The sequence below is a fragment of the Oncorhynchus mykiss genome, chromosome 9 (assembly GCF_013265735.2).
Source record: "Oncorhynchus mykiss isolate Arlee chromosome 9, USDA_OmykA_1.1, whole genome shotgun sequence".
Classification (NCBI taxonomy): domain Eukaryota; kingdom Metazoa; phylum Chordata; class Actinopteri; order Salmoniformes; family Salmonidae; genus Oncorhynchus; species Oncorhynchus mykiss.
Genome location: NC_048573.1, coordinates 11023037 through 11046376, shown reverse-complemented (window position 1 = coordinate 11046376; position 23340 = coordinate 11023037). Strand labels below are relative to the sequence as shown.

General features: G+C 43.0%; 1 protein-coding gene across 2 annotated transcripts in view; it reads right to left on the bottom strand.

Annotated features, from left to right (window-relative positions):
* The window catches only part of LOC110532911 (collagen alpha-6(IV) chain), a 223316-nt gene that overhangs the window by 63166 nt on the left and 136810 nt on the right, over nucleotides 1-23340 (bottom strand). For both annotated transcript variants that reach the window (XM_036987302.1, XM_036987303.1), the window contains exons 5-11: nucleotides 9780-9959; nucleotides 9565-9684; nucleotides 5989-6045; nucleotides 5605-5640; nucleotides 5315-5377; nucleotides 4154-4189; nucleotides 207-248 (exon numbers count right to left, since the gene is read on the bottom strand). In XM_036987302.1, the coding sequence (XP_036843197.1) occupies nucleotides 207-248; nucleotides 4154-4189; nucleotides 5315-5377; nucleotides 5605-5640; nucleotides 5989-6045; nucleotides 9565-9684; nucleotides 9780-9959 (534 nt within the window). The remainder of the gene's footprint in view (nucleotides 1-206; nucleotides 249-4153; nucleotides 4190-5314; nucleotides 5378-5604; nucleotides 5641-5988; nucleotides 6046-9564; nucleotides 9685-9779; nucleotides 9960-23340) is intronic.

Here is a 23340-nt window from a genome sequence, read left to right as displayed (position 1 = left end):
ATGTAATAAACTGATATAATAAATAAATGACTATCAATCGATGTGATCAGTGATAAGAAGGGTTACGTAGGGTGGTGACAGGTACTCCTAGTTGTGTGTTGTAACGGTGCGTACAATCTATCAGAAATGCCCTCAACAATTAACAGGTAAACTAATTAAACTAGGTAGAATAGGGGGGGCTTGTGTTATTTTGTAACGATGAGTACCTTAGCTCCTGGCTCCCCCCGGAAGCCGAGGCTGGGGCTCCCCTGGAAAACAAGAGCGGGTATTTGGAAAACATGGGCCTACATGGGGCAGGCATTATAACGGTATGTAACGGTATGAAGTCTACAATCTCAATGGAAGTCTACTGAAACCAAAGTTTCTAATAGGGACTAAATACATATCATGTATCTCAATAAAGCTAGACTCAAAGGAAAGAAAGAAATACATTTAACATTTTTACATGTTAGTCATTTAGCAGACGCTTACAGTCAGTACATTCATCTTCAGATAGCTAGGTGGGACAACCACATATTACAGTCAGTGCATTCATCTTCAGATAGCTAGGTGGGACAACCACATATTACAGTCAGTGCATTCATCTTCAGATAGCTAGGTGGGACAACCATATATTACAGTCAGTACATTCATCTTCAGATAGCTAGGTGGGACAACCACATATTACAGTCAGTGCATTACATCTTCAGATAGCTAGGTGGGACAACCACATATTACAGTCAGTACATTCATCTTCAGATAGCTAGGTGGGACAACCACATATTACAGTCAGTGCATTCATCTTCAGATAGCTAGGTGGGACAACCACATATTACAGTCAGTACATTCATCTTCAGATAGCTAGGTGGGACAACCACATATTACAGTCAGTGCATTCATCTTCAGATAGCTAGGTGGGACAACCACATATCACAGTCAGTGCATTCATCTTCAGATAGCTAGGTGGGACAACCACATATCACTGTCAGTACATTCATCTTCAGATAGCTAGGTGGGACAACCATATATTACAGTCAGTACATTCATCTTCAGATAGCTAGGTGGGACAACCACATATTACAGTCAGTACATTCATCTTCAGATAGCTAGGTGGGACAACCACATATTACAGTCAGTGCATTCATCTTCAGATAGCTAGGTGGGACAACCACATATTACAGTCAGTGCATTCATCTTCAGATAGCTAGGTGGGACAACCACATATTACAGTCAGTGCATTCATCTTCAGATAGCTAGGTGGGACAACCACATATCACTGTCAGTACATTCATCTTCAGATAGCTAGGTGGGACAACCATATATTACAGTCAGTACATTCATCTTCAGATAGCTAGGTGGGACAACCATATATTACAGTCAGTACATTCATCTTCAGATAGCTAGGTGGGACAACCACATATTACAGTCAGTACATTCATCTTCAGATAGCTAGGTGGGACAACCACATATTACAGTCAGTGCATTCATCTTCAGATAGCTAGGTGGGACAACCATATATTACAGTCAGTACATTCATCTTCAGATAGCTAGGTGGGACAACCACATATTACAGTCAGTGCATTCATCTTCAGATAGCTAGGTGGGACAACCATATATTACAGGCAGTGCATTCATCTTCAGATAGCTAGGTGGGACAACCACATATTACAGTCAGTACATTCATCTTCAGATAGCTAGGTGGGACAACCACATATTACAGTCAGTGCATTCATCTTCAGATAGCTAGGTGGGACAACCACATATTACAGTCAGTACATTCATCTTCAGATAGCTAGGTGGGACAACCACATATTACAGTCAGTACATTCATCTTCAGATAGCTAGGTGGGACAACCACATATTACAGTCAGTACATTCATCTTCAGATAGCTAGGTGGGACAACCACATATCACAGTCAGTGCATTCATCTTCAGATAGCTAGGTGGGACAACCACATATCACAGTCAGTACATTCATCTTCAGATAGCTAGGTGGGACAACCACATATCACAGTCAGTACATTCATCTTCAGATAGCTAGGTGGGACAACCACATATTACAGTCAGTGCATTCATCTTCAGATAGCTAGGTGGGACAACCACATATTACAGTCAGTGCATTCATCTTCAGATAGCTAGGTGGGACAACCACATATTACAGTCAGTGCATTCATCTTCAGATAGCTAGGTGGGACAACCACATATTACAGTCAGTGCATTCATCTTCAGATAGCTAGGTGGGACAACCACATATTACAGTCAGTGCATTCATCTTCAGATAGCTAGGTGGGACAACCACATATTACAGTCAGTGCATTCATCTTCAGATAGCTAGGTGGGACAACCACATATCACAGCCATAGAAAGTAAATTTTACCTCAATAACGTAGCCGTTCCTGCCTTTCTAGGGAGTTTTTCCTAGCCACTGTGCTTCTACACCTGCATTGCTTGCTGTTTGGGGTTTTAGGCTTCGTTTCTGTACAGCACTTTGTGACATCAGCTGATGTAAAAGGGGCTTTATAAATACTTATGTTTGAAGAGAAAGGGTTTCAGATGTTTTCAGAAGATGGGCAGAAATAAAGAGTTGGGCCTTTTACAACTGAATGAAACCTAATAACCAACGTTGTTAAGAGCAGACTGCATACTACTACATACAGAGCCTTGTTTAGAGCAGACTGCACACTACTACATACAGAGCCTTGTTTAGAGCAGACTGCATACTACTACATACAGAGCCTTGTTAAGAGCAGACTGCATACTACTACATACAGAGCCTTGTTTAGAGCAGACTGCATACTACTACATACAGAGCCTTGTTAAGAGCAGACTGCATACTACTACATACAGAGCCTTGTTTAGAGCAGACTGCATACTACTACATACAGAGCCTTGTTTAGAGCAGACTGCATACTACTACATACAGAGCCTTGTTTAGAGCAGACTGCTTACTACTACATACAGAGCCTTGTTTAGAGCAGACTGCACACTACTACATACAGAGCCTTCGGAAAGTAGTCAGACCCCTTGACTTTTTACACATTTGGTTACGTTACAGTCTTATTTTTCCTCAAAACCTTCCAGAAGGACAACCATCACTGCAGCACTCCACCAATCAGGCCTATATGGCAGAGTGGCCAGACGGGAGCCACTCCTCAGTAAAAGGCATATGACAGCTCGCTTGGATTTTGCCAAAAGACACCTAAAGGACTCTCAGACCATGAGAAACAAAATTCTCTGGTCTGATGAAACCAAGTTTGAACTCTTTGGCCTGAATGCCAAGCATCACGTCTGGAGGAAACCAGCACCATCCCTATGGTGAAGCATGGTGGTGGTAGCATCATGCTGTGGGGATGTTTTTCAGCGGCAAGGACTGGGAGACTAGTCAGAATCGAGGCAAAGATGAACATAGCAACGTACAGAGAGATCCTTGATGAAAACCTGCTCCAGAAGGGCAATGACCTAAGCACACAGCTAAGACAAAGCAGGAGTGGCTTCGGGACAACTCTCTGAATGTCCTTGAGTGGCCCAGTCAGAGCCCAGACTTAAACCCGATCAAACCTGAAAATAGCTGTGCAGCAATGCTCCCCATCCAACCTGACAGAGCTTAAGAGGATCTGCAGAGAAGAATGGGAGAAACTCCCTAAAAACAGGTGTACCCAAGGAGACTTGAGGCTGTAATCGCTGCCAAAGGTGCTTCAACAAAGTACTGAGTAAAGGGTCTGAATGCTTATGTAAATGTGATATTTCAATTTTTGTTTTTATAAATTAGCAACAATTTCTAAAAAACTTTCTGGGGTGTGTAGATAAATCAGATTATTATTAAAACATTTTTTAAAATAATTGTAATGTAATAAAATGTGGAAAAAGTCAAGGGGTCTGAATACTTTCCGAAGGCACTTTGCTTTTCATTAGTCACTACCTCTACAAATATTTGTGGGTGTGTGTCAGCTAATGCTTTTACTATACAATAATCCTAGAATTAGCCATATAATAAGCAATCTACATTAATTAACAACAAAAGCAACATTACGCAAACGGCTTCCAGTACTTCAGAGCACACACTGCCCCCTATCTGTTTGGTGATGTTATTGCACTGACGTCAGAGGTCAGCTGTCTAGTGTTGTCCAGTACTCTCAGGTCAGAGGTCAAGTGTCTAGTGTTGTCCAGTACTTACTACAGGACCAGGGGGACCGGGGGGACCTGGATTACCCTGGAGAAGAACACAACACAAATACAGGAAGTCAGTCAGTCATGAATCAACAGACAATAAAGACAAGTATGTTCCCCCAAGTCACTAGCTTTAGTCATATTAATTCATGTCTAGATTAAACATGACAAGTCACTAGCTTCAGTCATATTAATTCATGTCTAGATTAAACATGACCAACATTTGGTGTAATGTGATGGTTGTCATGACACTGCTTGGGATAAAGTTGCTTCTGTAGAATAGACAGGTCTGTCTGTCTGAGTGTGTGTGTGTGTGTCTGAGTGTTTGTGTGTGTGTGTGTGGTTCTGTGTGTGGTTCTGTGTGTGTGCGTCTATGTGTGTGTGTTTGTGTGTTTGTATCTGTCTGTGTGTATGTGTGTGTGTATCTGTCTATGTGTGTGTGTGTGGTTCTGTGTGTGGTTCTGTGTGTGTGTGTGTGTGTGTGTCTATGTGTGTGTGTGTGTGGTTCTCTGTGTGTGTGTGGTTCTGTGTGTGTATCTGTCTATGTGTGTGTGTGTAGTTCTGTGTGTGTGTGTGGGGGGGGGTTCTGTGTGTGTATCTGTCTATGTGTGTGTGTGTGTAGTTCTGTGTGTGTGTGTGTGTGTGTATCTGTCTATGTGTGTGTGTATCTGTCTATGTGTGTGTTTGTGTGTGTGTGTGTGTGTATGTGTGGTTCTGTGTGTGTATCTGTCTATGTTTGTGTGTGTGTGTGTGTGTGTGGTTCTGTGTGTGTATCTGTCTATGTGTGTGTTTGTGTGTGTGTGTGTGTGTGTGTGTGTGTGTGTGTGTGTGTGTGTGTTTGTGGTTCTGTGTGTGTATCTGTCTATGTGTGTGTTTGTGTGTGGTTCTGTGTATGTGTATCTGTCTATGTGTGTGTTTGTGTGTGGTTCTGTGTGTGTATCTGTCTATGTGTGTGTTTGTGTGTGGTTCTATGTGTGTATCTGTCTATGTGTGTGTTTGTGTGTGGTTCTGTGTGTGTATCTGTCTATGTGTGTGTGTGTGGTTCTGTGTGTATATCTGTCTATGTGTGTGTTTGTGTGTGGTTCTGTGTGCGTATCTGTCTATGTGTGTGTTTGTGTGTGGTTCTATGTGTGTATCTGTCTATGTGTGTGTTTGTGTGTGCACATACAAGGATTCCATCAGGACCACTGGGGCCGATGTCACCAGGCCTTCCATTAGGGCCTCTAGGACCCTGAGAAGAGAAACAGAACGCATAGAGACGGGTCAGGAACACAGAACACATAGAACCGGGTCAGGAACACAGAACACATAGAACCGGGTCAGGAACACAGAACACATAGAATGCGGTCAGGAACACAGAACACATAGAACTGGGTCAGGAACACACCAAGTTATCAATTACACCACATATACATCATGAAATATAATATGTTGATGTCTAGGAATTAGTTGCCTTACAGGTACACCGTCCAGTCCAGGTAAACCAGGAAATCCCTGTCAGGAGACAAGACCAACTGTGAGTTAAACAACTGGCATTACTTCATTATAAACATACATGTAGATGTAGGGGAGTGAGGGAGGAGACGAGGGAGGCAGGGAGGGTGTTTCAGGTCGACCTCAATGGATGGCACAGGACGATGTCATAGCAACAACATTATCCTCTAAACAATCTCCAGGATAGGACAACAGGAAAGGAGAGGGAGAGGCATGGAAGTCAAACTTTTCCTTATAACATTCTTCTGTTTGTGTGTGTGTGTGTGTGTGTGTGTGTGTGTGTGTGTGTGTGTGTGTGTGTGTGTGTGTGTGTGTGTGTGTGTGTGTGTGTGTGTGTGTATACGTTACCTCTCTGGTTCCAACATATACAGGTTCTCCCTTCTGCCCTTTAGGACCCGTAGGCCCCTGAGAGAGACAGAGAGCGAGATTGGTGTGACACAGGGAAGGAACTCAGGCGGTATGCTAATTTGGTATAGTGCACACCTAACTCACTCTGTTAAATTAATCAAAACAGGAACATTTTCAATTTGTCTAGAAATGTAAAAGGAAATTATCTCAAAAGAGAAAAATATCCTCCTGTGTACTACCTACGGTATACACCCCCCACTAGAATCCCCATACTTTAATGAAGACAGCTTCTCCATCCTGGAGGAGGAAATCAATAATTTCCAGGCCCAGGGACATGTACTAGTCTGTGGCGACCTAAATTCCAGAACTGGACAAGAACCTGACAGCCTCAGCACACAGGGGGACAAACACCTACCTGGAGGTGACAGCATTCACTCCCCCATATGCCCCCTTAGACACAACTACGACAGCATGACCAACAAAAACGATTCACAACTCCTGCAGGTCACACTGGGTATTGTCATGACGTTGGTCTGTGGGTAACGTTTATGACGCCCCCATAAATACCTTTCTCCCTTCCCTCTCTCTTGACTCTACAGAGGGACTCTTGAATAGCCTTTGTTAAACAGAGATTCTGGGAACATCAGAAGGTGGGAGGAAATGAACCACATTCTGGTAATTCGACCAGTTGAACATTTGCGTTGGTACTTAATGAATATGACCTCAGTTCGGTTGTCATCTGAGACATTCTCATCAATGATATGATGACATAAAGGGTACAGTGGAAAGTCTACACACTACACATTATACATGGAATTGTTATGCAATTTAAATGTTTGAATATAAAATTATTGGTGAAAATATTAAATGTAATTTTAGCTTCCAAATGAGAAATTTGGGTTTTCATAAGGTTAGGGCTCTGCTCAATCAGTGGACCGCCCCTCTGAAGAGACACGGGTTATAAAACTATGAAAACACACCATTCTCCCTCCACTATATAAGCCCTTGACAAAAATGTAACCTCCTGTGCCGAGGACGTGAGGACGACGGTCCATATGTTGAAAGGACTAACATGTCAACTACAGAACTAAGCCAACCTCAGCGTGAGGTTTGGTTGTGAATGCTATAAACTTTGAACTCTTACTCACTAAAGAAGTGAGACATCCTAGCCGATGAGTTAGCAACAGCAGCTGCAAACATGGGCTAGGAAAGAGTATCCCATCTACCACACAACGACAACACTACAACGTATCCCGTTCACCACCAGAGACACTCTTCAAAGGACAAAGGACTCGGTTTGGCAGCACGGCCTTCCATCTAGCACCAACCTACTGAAGCGCAGATCAGAGTAAATATTTATTGCATTTTCCTTTTCCAAATGGGAGGTAATTTAGAATGCATAAGATCCTGTATTTACGATAGCACAGCTTCCCCCCTTTTTTCCTCAGTCTTCCCGCTCTTTCACTCAAACCCAGCCTGTTCCGTCCGCTAGGGACGTTTTCCTTTATGACGTCATTTGTAATCAAGGTATGGTTCATTCTGTGTATATGTAATTCTGTGTGATTAGTTAGGTATTTAATAAATAATTAAACCCAATTTTGTATTGCTGATTCAACTTGTTAGCCAGGGTTCGTGAAGATAACCAATCATTTACAACTTTCAGATGAGACTGAAATAAGGTGACGATTAATATTGACTGCTATTGATGTAAAATATTACTTGGTCTTTAAGAGTTTATTCTGAATATTATTTTGTGGTGCCCCGACTTTCTAGTTAATTACATTTACATGATTAGCTCAATCAGGTAACATTAATTACAGAGAAAGGATTTTATAGAATAGAATAGCATATCACTTAATCTGGCATAGCCAAAGACACGACAGTATGTACATAGTCAATGGTAAGCTTCGAGGGGACTCCTATGGTAGGTACACCTATAGCTCATCTCTTGGCAGTAGTACTGTAGACTACTTTATCACTGACCTCAACCCAGAGTCTCTCAGAGCGTTCACAGTCAGTCCACTGACAACCCTATCAGATCACAGCACAATCCCAGTCTACTTGAACAGAGCAATACTCAATCATGAGGCATCAAAGCCAAAGGAACTGAATAATATTAAGAAATGCTCTAGATGGAAGGAAAGTACTTTCTGGACAAAACATTTCACTGTAATATTGAAGGTGTAAACTTGGCAGTGGAAACCCTAAACAGTATTTTAAACCTCTCAGCTTCCCTATCAAATAAAAAAAATTCAAACGCAAAACCGATGAAAATGAACAACAATGACAAATGGTTTGATGAAGAATGCAAAAACCTCAGAAAGAAATTGAGAAACCTGTCCAACCAAAAACAGAGACCAAGAAAACCTGAGACTACGCCTTCGCTATGGAGAATCACTAAAACAATACAGAAATACACTACGGAAAAAGAAGGAACAGCACGTCAGAAATCAGCTCAATGTAATTGAAGAATCCATAGACTCAAACCACTTCTAGGACATTGGAAAACACTAAACAAACAACAACAGGAAGAATTATCTATCCAAAATGGAGATGTATGGGAAAACCACTTCTCCAATCTTTTTGGCTCTATAACAAAGAACAAACATACATTATCAAATACAAATCTTAGAATCAACTATTAAAAACTACCAGAACCCACTGGATTCTCCAATTACATGAAATGAACTACTGAACAAAATGTAAACCCTCCAACCCAAAAAGGCCTGTGGTGTTGATAATATCCTAAATGAAATGATCAAATATACAAATTACAATTGGCAATACTAAAACTCTTTAGCATCCTCCTTAGCTCTGGCATCTTCCCCAATATTTTGAACCACAGAGTGATCACCCCAATCCACAAAAGTGGAGAAAAATTTGACTCCAATAACTACCGTGGGATATGCCTCAACAGCAACCCTGATAAAATGCTATGCATTATAATTAACAGCAGACTATAATATTTCCTCAGTGAGAACAATGTACTGAGCAACTGTCAAATATATATTTTTACCAAATTAACAGATTGTCATACGTAAATACATATTAAGTAGGGTAGTCCCAGGATTGAAACCCACTATCCTGGTGTCGCAAGTTCAATGCTCTACAGAGGACCCTCCCGGTTAAAGGAAGCGGGTTAGTTTCAGTTATTGTAAATAGAAACTCGACAGTATAAAGCATTAACGTCACAAAGAGGTTTATTTCCAACATGACAGCAGATACAACATAGCCGGTTCAAGCTGAGTCCATCTGCACCCTTTCAAAGGAACCTGAGTACCTGGGCCAACAACCAACGAGGAACCTGAATACCTGGGCCAACAACCAACGAGGAACCTGAATACCTGGGCCAACAACCAACGAGGAACCTGAATACCTGGGCCAACAACCAATGAGGACCTGCCAATAAAACTATGCGCATCCAATCAGATACATATTTCCAATGTCACACACTGAGCACGTGCGTACCCTTTTCTCCAGGTGTGCCTAATAACATGCTGCTTATCTCTCGAACACTACACCCTACATCTACAATGATGATAATAGTAGATAATAGACCGTGTAGAGGTTACTCACAGGGAGTCCTGAAGCTCCAGGTATTCCTCCATCTACAGCTCTGGGACCTGGGTCTCCCTGGGTACCATTACATCCATCAAACCCTGGTAGACCCCTGCCACCGTCCTGACCTGGGTGACCCTGGAGCGAGAGAGAAACAGTTAGGGTGTGTGTGTGTGTGTGTGTGTGTGTGTGTGTGTGTGTGTGTGTGTGTGTGTGAGTGCTACAATACTCACTGGGACTCCGTCGTTTCCTGGGAACCCTGGTACGCCCATGGGCCCCTTGTCTCCTTTCAGCCCAGAGGGGCCCATGCGTCCGAAGTGGCCCTTCTCTCCTTTTTGCCCTAAAGGCCCTTGGTCGCCTGGGAACCCCTCTGGTCCACCGGGTCCTACTGGCCCCAATGCCCCTGGGCGCCCCTGGAGAGAGGAAAGAGGAGGAGGCAGACATGGTGACACAATTCTTAGAACGTTATTTCAAAATATTGAGTCTTTAAGCCTTTGAAAGTCAAAGCTGAATGCTTCGGGGAGGAGGAGAGGGAACCCTGACTAACACTTGAACTATGTATAGTAAAATATAGTCCTGGAAAATGAGTGTCACTCATTGGCTGGATGTCCCTTGGGTGGTGGACAATTCTTGATACACACAGGAAACTGTTGAGTGTGAAAAACCCAGCAGCGTTGCAGTTCTTGACACACTCAAACCGGTGCGCCTGGCACTTACTACCATACCCCGTTCAAAGGCACTTAAATCTTTTGTCTTGCCCATTCACCCTCTGAATGGCACACATACACAATCCATGTCTCAATTGCCCCAAGGCTTAAAAATCATTATTTAATCTGTCTCCTCCCCTTCATCTATACTGATTGAAGTGGATTTAATAAGTGACATCAATAAGGGATCATAGCTTTCACCTGGATTCACCTGGTCAATCTGTCATGGAAAGAGCAGGTGTTCTTAATGTTTTGTACACTCAGTGTATATCTCAGCGTCTTTCTCTCCTCATCTTTGAACATATTTATACATTTTACAACCTTATATGAATCTTAGGAAAACATCTGAACATCATCTCTCCAATTCAACGCAGCAGTCTTCAATTACACTCTCTGTTGGATGTGCTGAGGGAGTTGAATTACACTCTCTGTTGGATGTGCTGAGGGAGTTGAATTACACTCTCTGTTGGATGTGCTGAGGGAGTTGAATTACACTCTCTGTTGGATGTGCTGAGGGAGTTGAATTACACTCTCTGTTGGATGTGCTGAGGGAGTTGAATTACACTCTCTGTTGGATGTGCTGAGGGAGTTGAATTACACTCTCTGTTGGATGTGCTGAGGGAGTTGAATTACACTCTCTGTTGGATGTGCTGAGGGAGTTGACCAGGAAGGAACATCCTCAGACAGACACATTTCCAGGCGGCCATTTTTCTTTTTTTGGGGGGGGGGGGGGGGGGGGGGGGGGGGGGGGGGGGGGGGGGGGGGGGTGATGGTGTGTCAGAGAAAGAGAGAGAGAGAGAGAGAGGTATTACAGAGAGTGTGTGTGTGTCTGTGTCTGTGTGTATGTGGGAAGGGGAGACTATCAGTGAGAAAGAGAGAGAGAGGTATGACAGAGAGTGTGTCTGTGTCTATGTCTGTGTGTATGCGTGAAGGGGAGACTATCAGTGAGAAAGAGAGCCACAGAGTGTATATATGTTATCCTAAACAGGGCTTTTTTGCCAATTAAGGAATTTGTGCAAGAAGGACAACCTTCTCGACTACCAGTGTCACCCAATCTTGCACTAGCCAACCATTACCACATGGCAGCGCCAGAGAGCCGTATCACCTGGCTAGTTATTGGTGATGTCAGTTAATGTCTATGTCTCTCTGTGACAGACAAACAGTAATGGGTTAGGGGCGGGTTAAACTAACACTGACATGTGACCATTCTAGTCTTAGTTTATACCCGCTCTCTGTTGTGTCCATCTCTCTCTCTCTCTCTCTCTCTCTCTCTCTCTCTCTCTCTCTCTCTAACACTCTCTCGCTCTCCTTCAGAAACTCTCTCTCTCTCTCTCTCTCACTCTCCTTCATAAACTCTCTCTCTCTCTCTCTCTCGCTCTCCTTCATGAACTCTCTCTCTCTCTCTCTCTCTCTCTATTTCTCTCTCTTTCTCTCCAAGTCCTAGGATACACTTTTAGTCTGTTTTAGATAAGAAGTCACCGTAAAGGTGTTTGTTAGACTCTGGCATCTACGGTGACATAATTTAACTCTCTCATTCTTTCCCCATGTCTGAACTGATGTTTAACACTCAGACAGTTAGACAGTTACAGTTGAGGTCGGAAGAATACATACACCTTAGCCAAATAAATTTAAACTCTGTTTTTCACAATTCCTGACATTTAATCCTAGTAAAAATTCCCTGTCTTAGGTCAGTTAGGATCACTACTTTATTTTAAGAATGTGAAATGTCAGAATAATAGTGAAGATAATTATTTCTTTCAGCTTTTATTTCTTTCATCACATTCCCAGTGGGTCAGAAGTTTACATACACTCAATTAGTATTTGGTAGCATTGCCTTTAAATTGTTTAACTCGGGTCAAAAGTTTTGGGTAGCCTTCCACAAGCTTCCCACAATAAGTTGGGTGAATTTTGGCCCATTCTTCCTGACAGAGCTGGTGTAATTGAGTCAGGTTTGTAGGCCTCCTTGCTCGCACAGACTTTTTCAGTTTTTCTGCCTACCAATTTTCTATGGGATTGAGGTCAGGGCTTTGTGATGGCCACTCCAATACCTTGACTTTGTTGTCCTTAAGCCATTTTGCCACAACTTTGGAAGTATCCTTGGGGTCATTGTCCATCTGGAAGACCAATTTATGACCAAGCTTTAACTTCCTGACTGATGTCTTGAGATGTTGCTTCAATATATCCATATAATTTTCCTCCCTCATGATGCCATCCATTTTGTGAAGTGCACCTGTCCCTCCTGCAGCGAAGCACCTCCACAACATGTTGCTGCCACCCCCATGCTTCACGGCTGGGTTGGGGATCTTCGGCTTGCAAGCCTCCCCCTTTTTCCTCCAAACATAATGATGGTCATTATGGCCAAACAGTTCTATTTTTGTTTCATCAGACCAGAGGACATTTCTCTGAAAAGTACGATCTTTGTCCCCATGTGCAGTTGCAAACCGTAATCTGGCTTTTTTATGGCGTTTTGGAGCAGTGGCTTCTTCCTTGCTGAGCGGCCTTTCAGGTTATGTCGATATAGGACTCGTTTTACTGTGGATATAGATACTTTTGTACCTGTTTCCTCCAGTAACGTCTAAGAGTTGTGTTGTTGTTTTAGGGCTGCAGGCAGCGATTAGAGCTTTGGGCCGGTAACTGAATGGTCGCTGGCTCAAATACCCAAGCCGACAAGGTGAAAAATCTGTCGATGTGCCCTTGAGCAAGGCATTTAACCCTCATTTACTGCAGGGGCGTCATACTACTATGGCTGACCCTGTAAAACAGCACATTTCACTACACCTATCACTACACCTATCACTACACCTACACCTATCTGATGTATCTGACAATAAAACACGTTTATTTCTATCCAACTCATTATTTCCAACTCAAGTCATTGGTCAAGATTTGTGTGGTTTTTAACATAAAAGGTTTTTGTTGTATTGTATGTGAAAAAAGCCAATATAAATAAATGTTAAAAAAATAAAAAATATATTTAAAAAATGTATAAAATGCAATAAAGTGAAATGGTGAAGGGGAACCCTGGACCTATGGTGTTTGTGTTGTTGATGTACCTCGTTAAAGAAATTAACCAATGACATAATTGCCTTTTATCCAGGTGGGTCTCGTTCATTAAAAAACAGTTTTATTTCCATGTATCCTAATGACGATGCCACTGTATTCCGATGCTAATTTAGCTGTCTGAATGGGTTGGGTTTAATCCAATAGAATGAGAACAATAGGACACTTATTTATGCATCACAAATGGCCCTCTATTCCCTATATAGTGCACTATTTTTGACCAGGGCTCCTATGGGGCGGGTCAAAAGTAGTGCACTATATACAATAGGGAATATGGTGATATTTGGGATCCTAAAGGGACTGTTGAAATTAAATCCAAACAACTAACGTAACACAACTATCAAGATTTTGAGTAATTACTGTTAAAATAACACCTCAATTTATCCTTGTAGTCCTTTTAGACGATAAAATAACTTACAGATGAAAAGTTGACGTCATGTGGACGACCTTAAAAAATTTTTTTGGGGGAGGCCTAGTCATAGCAGAGTGTCTCTCTGTTATCTAACTTGACTTTACATCTCTTCACTTTGAAACCTTTGAGGTGTGCAGGCGGACAGGGGAATAGGGGTGAGAGAGGAGGGAGATGGGAGGGAGAGAGAGAGGGGAGGGATAGGGGAGAGAGAGAGGAGGGAGGGAGATGGGAGGGATAGGGGAGAGAGAGAGAGAGGAGGGAGATGGGAGGGAGAGAGAGAGGGGAGGGATAGGGGAGAGAGAGAGGAGGGAGGGAGATGGGAGGGATAGGGGAGAGAGAGGAGGGAGATGGGAGGGAGAGAGAGAGGGGAGGGATAGGTGAGAGAGAGAGAGAGGGAGGGCTAGGGAAGAGAGAGAGAGGAGGGAGATGGGAGGGATAGAGGATAGAAAGAGAGAGAGGATGGAGAAGAGAGGAGAGAGGTGGTCACATTTCTCTCTCTCCTTCTTGTGTGTGTGTGTGTGTGTGTGTGTGTGTGTGTGTGTGTGTGTGTGTGTGTGTGTGTGTGTGTGTGTGTGTGTGTGTGTGTGTGTGTGTGTGTGTGTGTGTGTGTGTGTGTGCACGTGTGTGCGGGGGGGGGGGTCGGCCCAGTCCAGCTGTGTTCAGGTTGCCATGAGATTCCTGTACTCCACTGGTGTTTGTGGAATCAACTCCCAGGTGTGTACGTGTGTGTGTGTGTAGGCCCATAGCGTGGGACTCCCCCACTGCCCTGGTTCTCTTCAGTCTTCTCAGTCTCCTCAACACACTGCTCCTCCTTACACCTAGGATGTGTTCCACTGCCCTGGTTCTCCTCGGTCTCCTCAACATACTGCTCCTCCTTACACCTAGGATGTGTTCCACTGCCCTGGTTCTCCTCAGTCTCCTCAACACACTGCTCCTCCTTACACCTAGGATGTGTTCCACTACCCTGGTTCTCCTCAGTCTCCTCAACATACTGCTCCTCCTTACACCTAGGATGTGTTCCACTGCCCTGGTTCTCCTCGGTCTCCTCAACATACTGCTCCTCCTTACACCTAGGATGTGTTCCACTGCCCTGGTTCTCCTCAGTCTCCTCAACACACTGCTCCTCCTTACACCTAGGATGTGTTCCACTGTCCTGGTTCTCCTCAGTCTCCTCAGTCTCCTCAACATACTGCTCCCCCTAGGATGTGTTCCAAATGGTACCCTATTCACTACACAGTGCACTACTTGAGAGCGACAGAGAAGGGTTATTAAAAAACAAAGGTCCACTTAATAAATAGTAAACAGTGTGTGTGCTCGAGTTCTTCTTATTTTGATTAAAGGCCATTTTTATATGAATATTATATCATTTCTGGAAAACAATGAAGTACCTTACTGTAATAAAATGTTCATTAAAATGGACAAGCTTTTTAGGAAAACTATTTCAACTATTTCTATGTAGTTCTGTCCTTGAGCTGTTCTTGTCTAATGATGTTCTGTATTATGTCATTCTGTATTATGTTTCATGTTCTGTGTTGAACCCCAGGAAGAGTAGCTGCTGCTTTTGCAACAGCCAATGAGAGGTCTGAATAGGGAGGGGAAAACTTAAAACTATCTGTTATTGGCAGAGAGGTTTGGAACTCACATTGTTATTGGTCTATTAACCAATTTACCACACGCCCACAGGGCACACACTGGTTGAATCGATGTTGCTTCCATGTCATTTCAATGGCACTACGTTGAACCAACGTGAAATAGACATTGAATTGAAGGCTGCGCTTAGTGGGTGGTGATGTCACCATGAAAGCCTGCTAATTAGAAGGTTCTAGATTATATCTAATTAATCATATTACATGTAATAATCTAATTATATCTAGATCTATATATCTATTCAACTAGCAACTATCGGTAAATAACACTGATAATTGTTTTAAACACTTTTACAGTGTTAGTAGTTTCCTCAGTGGTTGTACATTATGATACAACACACACAGGAAAAACTGTATTTTCACTGCACTGGGCCTTTAAAATCTCTACAGGATCGGTGGGTCCCCCACGGGACGGTTGAGTTAAAGTAGGCTAATGCGATTAGCATGAGGTTTTGAGTAAAAATAACATTTCCCAGGACATTGACATATTTGATATTGGCAGAAAGATTAAATTCTTGTTAATCTAACTGCACTGTCCAATTTACAGTAGCTATTACAGTGAAATAATAGCATGCTATTGTTTGAGGAAAGTGCACAGTTATGAACATGAAAAGTTATTAATAAACCAACTAGGCACATTTGGGCAGTCTTTCTACAACATTTTAACAGAAATGCAATGGTTCATTGGATCAGTCTAAAACGTTGCACACACACACTTCTGCCATCTAGTGGCCAAAATCTAAATTGTGCCTGGGCCCGAATAATACATTATGAAGACATGAGCATCCTTAAGAGGTATGCTTCCGAAGATGAACACACGTGATGGGTGAGAAGACCTCAGATGAATTCATCCAAGCCTTTTAGTTCCATCAAAGGAGATGTGTAGCTACGTGTCTCACAGTAACCTATCCTTTCACTAACCTGCATGCCTCATATCTTGTTAGACGCTCTAAAGCTTTGGCTGGCTATCTATCTACAGATACAAGCTCTGGCACAAAAGGTGACCTCAAAAGCCTTTTATGTATCCAATAGCATGCGTACCTACATGCCTTTAATTGGAGGGAAATGGGTTGAGTTGTTAGAAGCCAGACAGGGCAGGGCAGTCTTTTTGGAAAGGGGAAAACGTCATGAATGATTGTACAGCAGGCTACACATCAAATTAGATGCTATAACTTCAAGTAGTATTCACACTGGAGGCCTGGATAAAGATCACTGTGTAAACTTGTGAGCCTGAGCAGGAAGACATGAAGACATGAAGACATGAAGACATGAAGGAAGACATGAAGACATGAAGGAAGACATGAAGACATGAAGACATGAAGGAAGACATGAAGACATGAAGGAAGACATGAAGACATGAAGACATGAAGGAAGACATGAAGACATGAAGGAAGACATGAAGACACAAAGACATGAAGACATGAAGACATGAAGGAAGACATGAAGACATGAAGACATGAGGGAAGACATGAAGACATGAAGACATAAAGACATGGAGACATGAAGGAAGACATGAAGACACAAAGACATGAAGACATGAAGACATGAGGGAAGACATGAAGACATGAAGACATGTAGGAAGACATGAAGACATGAAGACATGAAGGAAGACATGAAGACATGGGGGAAGACATGAATACATGAAGGAAGACATGAAGACATGAAGACATGAATGAAGACATGAAGACATGAAGGAAGACATGAAGACATGAAGACATGAAGACATGAAGGAAGACATGAAGACATGAAGGAAGACATGAAGACACAAAGACATGAAGACATGAAGGAAGACATGAAGACATGAAGACATGAGGGAAGACATGAAGACATGAAGACATAAAGACATGGAGACATGAAGGAAGACATGAAGACACAAAGACATGAAGACATGAAGACATGAGGGAAGACATGAAGACATGAAGACATGAGGGAGGACATGAAGACATGAAGACATGAAGACATGAAGACATGAAGACACAAAGACATGAAGACATGAAGACATGAAGGAAGACATGAAGACAATAAGACATGAAGACATGAAGACATGAAGGAAGACATGAAGACACAAAGACATGAAGACATGAAGACATGAAGGAAGACATGAAGACATGAAGACATGAGGGAAGACATGAAGACATGAAGACATAAAGACATGAAGACATGAAGGAAGACATGAAGACATGAGGGAAGACATGAAGACATGAGGGAAGACATGAAGACATGAGGGAAGACATGAAGACTTGAAGACATGAAGACACAAAGACATGAAGACATGAAGGAAGACATGAAGACACAAAGACATGAAGACATGAAGGAAGACATGAAGACATGAAGACATGAAGACATGAAGGAAGACATGAAGACATGAGGACATGAAGACACAAAGACATGAAGACATGAAGACATGAGGGAAGACATGAATACATGAAGGAAGACATGAAGACATGAAGACATGAAGACACAAAGACATGAAGACATGAAGACATGAAGGAAGACATGAAGACACAAAGACATGAAGACATGAAGACATGAAGACATGAAGGAAGACATGAAGACACAAAGACATGAAGACATGAAGACATGAAGACATGAAGACATGAAGGAAGACATGAAGACATGAGGACATGAAGACATGAAGGAAGACATGAAGACATGAAGACATGAAGGAAGACATGAAGATACAAAGACATGAAGACACGAAGACATGAAGACATGAGGGAAGAAATGAAGACATGAGGGAAGACATGAAGACATGAGGGAAGACATGAAGACATGAGGGAAGACATGAAGACACAAAGACATGAAGACATGAAGACACAAAGACATGAAGACATGAAGGAAGACAAGAAGACACAAAGACATGAGGACATGAAGACATGAAGACATGAAGACATGAAGACATGAAGGAAGACATGAAGACATGAGGACATGAAGACATGAAGGAAGACATGAAGACATGAAGGAAGACATGAAGATACAAAGACATGAAGACACGAAGACATGAAGACATGAGGGAAGAAATGAAAACATGAGGGAAGACATGAAGACATGAGGGAAGACATGAAGACATGAGGGAAGACATGAAGACACAAAGACATGAAGACATGAAGACACAAAGACATGAAGACATGAAGGAAGACAAGAAGACACAAAGACATGAAGACATGAAGACATGTAGGAAGACATGAAGACATGAAGACATGAAGACATGAAGACACAAAGACATGAAGACATGAAGGAAGACATGAAGACATGAAGACATGAAGACATGAAGACATGAAGGAAGACATGAAGACATGAAGACATGAAGACATGAAGACACAAAGACATGAAGACATGAAGGAAGACATGAAGACATGAAGACATGAGGGAAGACATGAAGACATGAAGACATGAAGACATGAGGGAAGACATGAAGACATGAGGGAAGACATGAAGACATGAAGACATGAAGACATGAGGGAAGACATGAAGACATGAAGACATGAAGACATGAAGGAAGACATGAAGACATGAAGGCATGAAGACATGAAGACATGAAGACATGAGGGAAGACATGAAGACATGAAGACATGAAGACATGAAGACATGAGGGAAGACATGAAGACATGAGGGAAGACATGAATACATGAAGACATGTAGGAAGAAATGCATGTTAACATACAGACATAGAGACACCACACACACACCAACAAACAGCAATTCATACACACACACACACACACACGCATAAATACACCCCCCCCCCCCCCCCCCCCCCCACACACACACACACACACACGCATAAATACACCCCCCCCCCCCACCCCACCCACACACACACAGTTGTGTAAAATACTTAAGTAAAAATACTTTAAAGTACTACTTAAGTCGTTTTTGGGGTATCTGTATTTTACTATTTATATTTTTGACTACTTTTACTCCACAACATTCCTAAAGAAAATAATGGACTTTTTACTCCATACATTTTCACTGACACCCAAAAGTACTCGTTGCATTTTGAATGCTTAGCTGGACAGGACAATTGTTACATTTACACACTTATCAAGAGAACATCCCTGGTTGTCCCGACCTGGCAGACTCACTAAACACACACGCTTAGTTTGTAAATGATGTCTGAGTGTTGGAGTGTGTCCCTGGCTACTCTTAAAAGAAAAGAAAAAGAGAATTGTGCCGTCTGGTTTGCCATATATAATGAATTTGAAATGATTTATTCTTTTGGTACTTCTAGATTTTTACTCGAGTGGTATTTTACTGGGTTACTGTCACTTTTACTTGAGTCATTTTCTATTAGGGTATCTTTACTTTTACTTAAGGATGAAAATCTTTCCACCACTGTGTGCACGCACACACACACACACACACACGCACGCACGCACGCACGCGCACACGCACGCACGCACGCACGCACACACGCGCACACACGCACACACGCGCACACACACACACACGTACACACGCACGCACACACACACACACACTATGGTGACCAAACTTGATTTAAAAAGCTTAGCCAGTTACTGGCTATAACAGTACAGGTTCCATGCCAGAGTCCCAGACAGTCACTCCCTGGCTGAAGAAAAGAGAGAGAAAGAAAAATAATGACATAGAGGAAAAACAATCTGAAAATCTTTCCATCCATAAAATCATTCTTCATAGATCTTCTTATGGTGGCCGTCACTCTCATCCTATATCCAATTAGCTGGTTGATATGTTTATTATTAAATACATATTTCCCCTCTATGGACCTTCTAATATACCATTATAACATTGTTTCAGTTCCTAGGAAGGGGATTGTAGGACTTAATTGAGTGTGACACATGTAACCCAGATTCTGAAGGTTTTTCAATTTAAAAGTTTAAATTGAACCTTTATTTAACTAGGCAAGTCAGTTAAGAATACATTCTTATTTACGTGGAAGGCCGACCGGGGAACAGTGGGTTAACTGCCTTGTTCAGGGGCAGAACGACATCATTTTACTTTGTCTGCTCGGGGATTCAATCCAGCAACCTTTCGGTTACTGGCCCAACGCTCTAATCAGTCTGACATTATAATGGCGCCTGTGGGTAGGGCTGCCGTCTTTTTGGCCCTCAACCAATCATGCTATTTTGTTAGTTTTTTCGCGTTGTTCATAACTTGTTTTGTACATAATGTTGCTGTTACCGTCTCCTATGCCCGAAAACAGCTTCTAAAAATCAGAAATGGGATTGCTCACCTCAAACAGGACGAAGAGGTTTTCTTCAATGAGTCGGACGCGAGGGATATACTGTTGACACCCGACCAGACACCCGACTAGTGGGGCAGGTTGAGAGGGCTAGTGGGGCAGGTTGAGAGGTCTAGTGGGGCAGGTTGAGAGTGGTAGTGGGGCAGGTTGAGAGCTTCAAGTTCCTTGGCGTCGACATCAACAACAAACTAACATGGTCCAAGCACACCAAGACAGTTGTAAAGAGGGCACAACAAAACCTATTCCCTCTCAGGAGACTGAAAAGATTTGGCATGGGTCCTCAGATCCTCAAAAGATTTTACAGCTACACCATCGAGAGCATCCTCATGGGTTGCATCATTGCCTGGTATGGCAACTGCTCGGCCTCCGACTGCAAGGCACTACAGAGGGTAGTGGGTACGGCCCAGTACATCACCGGGGCCAAGGTTCCTGTCATCCAGGACCTTTATACCAGGTCGGTGACTCCAGCCACCCTGGTCATAGACTGTTCTCTCTGCTACTGCACGGCAAGCGCCAAGTCTAGGTCCAAGAGGCTTCTAAACAGCTTCTACCGCCAAGCCTCCTGAACAGCAAATCAAATGGCTACCCAGACTCGTAAGTAAGCATTTCACAGTAAAGTCTACACCTGTTGTATTCGGCACACGTGACAAATACACATTTGAATTGATGCCTGAATGCACAGTTAGGTTCTGGAATGAAAACAAAGCTAACGAGAAAGAAAGTCAGGCTGGCTTTGAGCTCTGGGGCAGTATGTGACAAGCATCAGAGAGTAGGAGTGCTGATCTGGGATCAGGTCCTCCCTGTATCCATGTAATGTTATTCATTGTGATCTAAAAGGCTAAACTGATTCAAAGTGAGGATGAGACAGTTTGAGAATTCACCAGAGGGGGGCAGTGTAAAGGATTGAAATGTAAGATAAGGGACAAAATATCTCAAGACACAAGAACTTGATCTTAGTTGAGCCTCAATACGGGCTTTTAAAACATCTCTCTCTCTCTCTCCCTCTCGCTCACCTGATTGTCAAGATCTTAATTGCAAGGAAAAAAACCTCAGACACTAGGCCCTCCATGGAATGAGTGTGACACCCCTGTCATACAGCTTTTATCTCCAGCGTTGTTATCAAGACCACTCATCATACACCTGCCAGACACCAGCCAGGAAAACTAGGAGTTAAAGGTCAGAGACGACATGAGGGAATAGGGAAGGGGGAGGAGAAGAAGAGAATGAGGGGGAGGAGAGGAGAGGAAAGGAGAGGAGAGGAGGGGGAGGAGAGGAGAGGAAAGGAGAGGAAAGGAGGTGGGAGGAGAGGAAGAGGAAGAGGAGGGGGATGAGAGGGGGGGAAGGAGTCAGGAAGGTGGGTATAGGAGAGAGAATTAGAGCGTAAGAGAGCGAGAGATTATTGTTCATTTTTTGTTTATTTCACTTTCACTCATCTATTTAACTTGCTTTGGCTAGGTCAAAGGGTAGAAAGGTCAAGGAGGGAGAGGTCAGGGGCGCTGCTAGGATGAGAGGAGGAGATGGGGGAGGAGTGTTTGTGTGATGTAGTTCAAAGATGAATTTAGTCCCCCTGAAGTTACTATGCCTGACCTGTGTAAGAGTTTGTCCTGCCTGGGAACTTACGTAGCTTAAACCTTGAAAGTAGCTTAAACCTACTTACTGCTCAGAATACCATTTTCTAGGAAAATGTCATTTTTAAAAGTCTAAACCCCTGGTGAGGGAGAGAGGGGAGAGAGAGAGGGAGCGAGACAGAGGGTGGGAGGGAGAGAGGAGGAGAGGGTGGGAGGGAGAGAGGGAGAGAGAGCAGGGGAGAGAGAAAGAGGAGGGAGGGAGGGGGAGGGAGGGAGAGAAAGGGAGAGAGCGAGAGAGCAAGAGAGGGAGAGAGTGAGAGATGTGGAGAGTGAGATTGAGAGTGGCAGGGAGTGAAGGAGAGAGTAAGAGAGGGATGAGGGAGAGAGGGAGGGAGAGAGAGTTGGAGGGAGAGGGACAGAGCAGGAGAGAGATCGAAGACGGAGAGAGAGAGGTATGAAGGGAGAGTGAAGGAGAGAGAGAGGGAGCGCGGGAGAGAGAGGGTTAGATGGATGGAGGGGGAGAGATAGGGGGAGGGAGTGAGGGAGAGAGGGAGCTGGCGGGGGGAGAGAGAGAGAAAGATGGATGGAGGGATATAGGGGGGGCTCTCTTTCTCTCTCTGTCAATTCAATTTAAGTAGCTTTATTGGCATGGGAAACATATGTTAACATTGCCAAAGCAAATAGATAACAAACAAAAGTGAAATAACAGTAAACAGTACACACAAACGTTCCAAAATGTCATGCAGGTATGTCTATATACAATGTTGTAATGTTGTGCAAATATTTAAAGTACAAAAGGGAAAATTAATAAACATAAATATGGGTTGTATTTACAATGGTGTTTGTTCTTCACTGGTTGACCTTTTCTTGCGGCAACAGGTCACAAATCTTGCTGCTGTGATTTCACCCAATTGATATCGGAGATTATCAAAATTGGGTTTGTTTTCCAAATTCTTTGTGGGTCTACTTAATTTGAGGGAAATATGTGTCTCTAATATGGTCATACATTTGGCAGGAGGTTAGGAAGTGCAGCTCAGTTTCCACCTCATTTTGTGGGCAGTGAGCACATAGCCTGTCTTCTCTTGAGAGCCAGGTCTGCCTTCAGCGGCCTTTCTCAATAGCAAGGCTATGCTCACTGAGTCTGTACATAGTTAAAGCTTTCCTTAAGTTTGGGTCA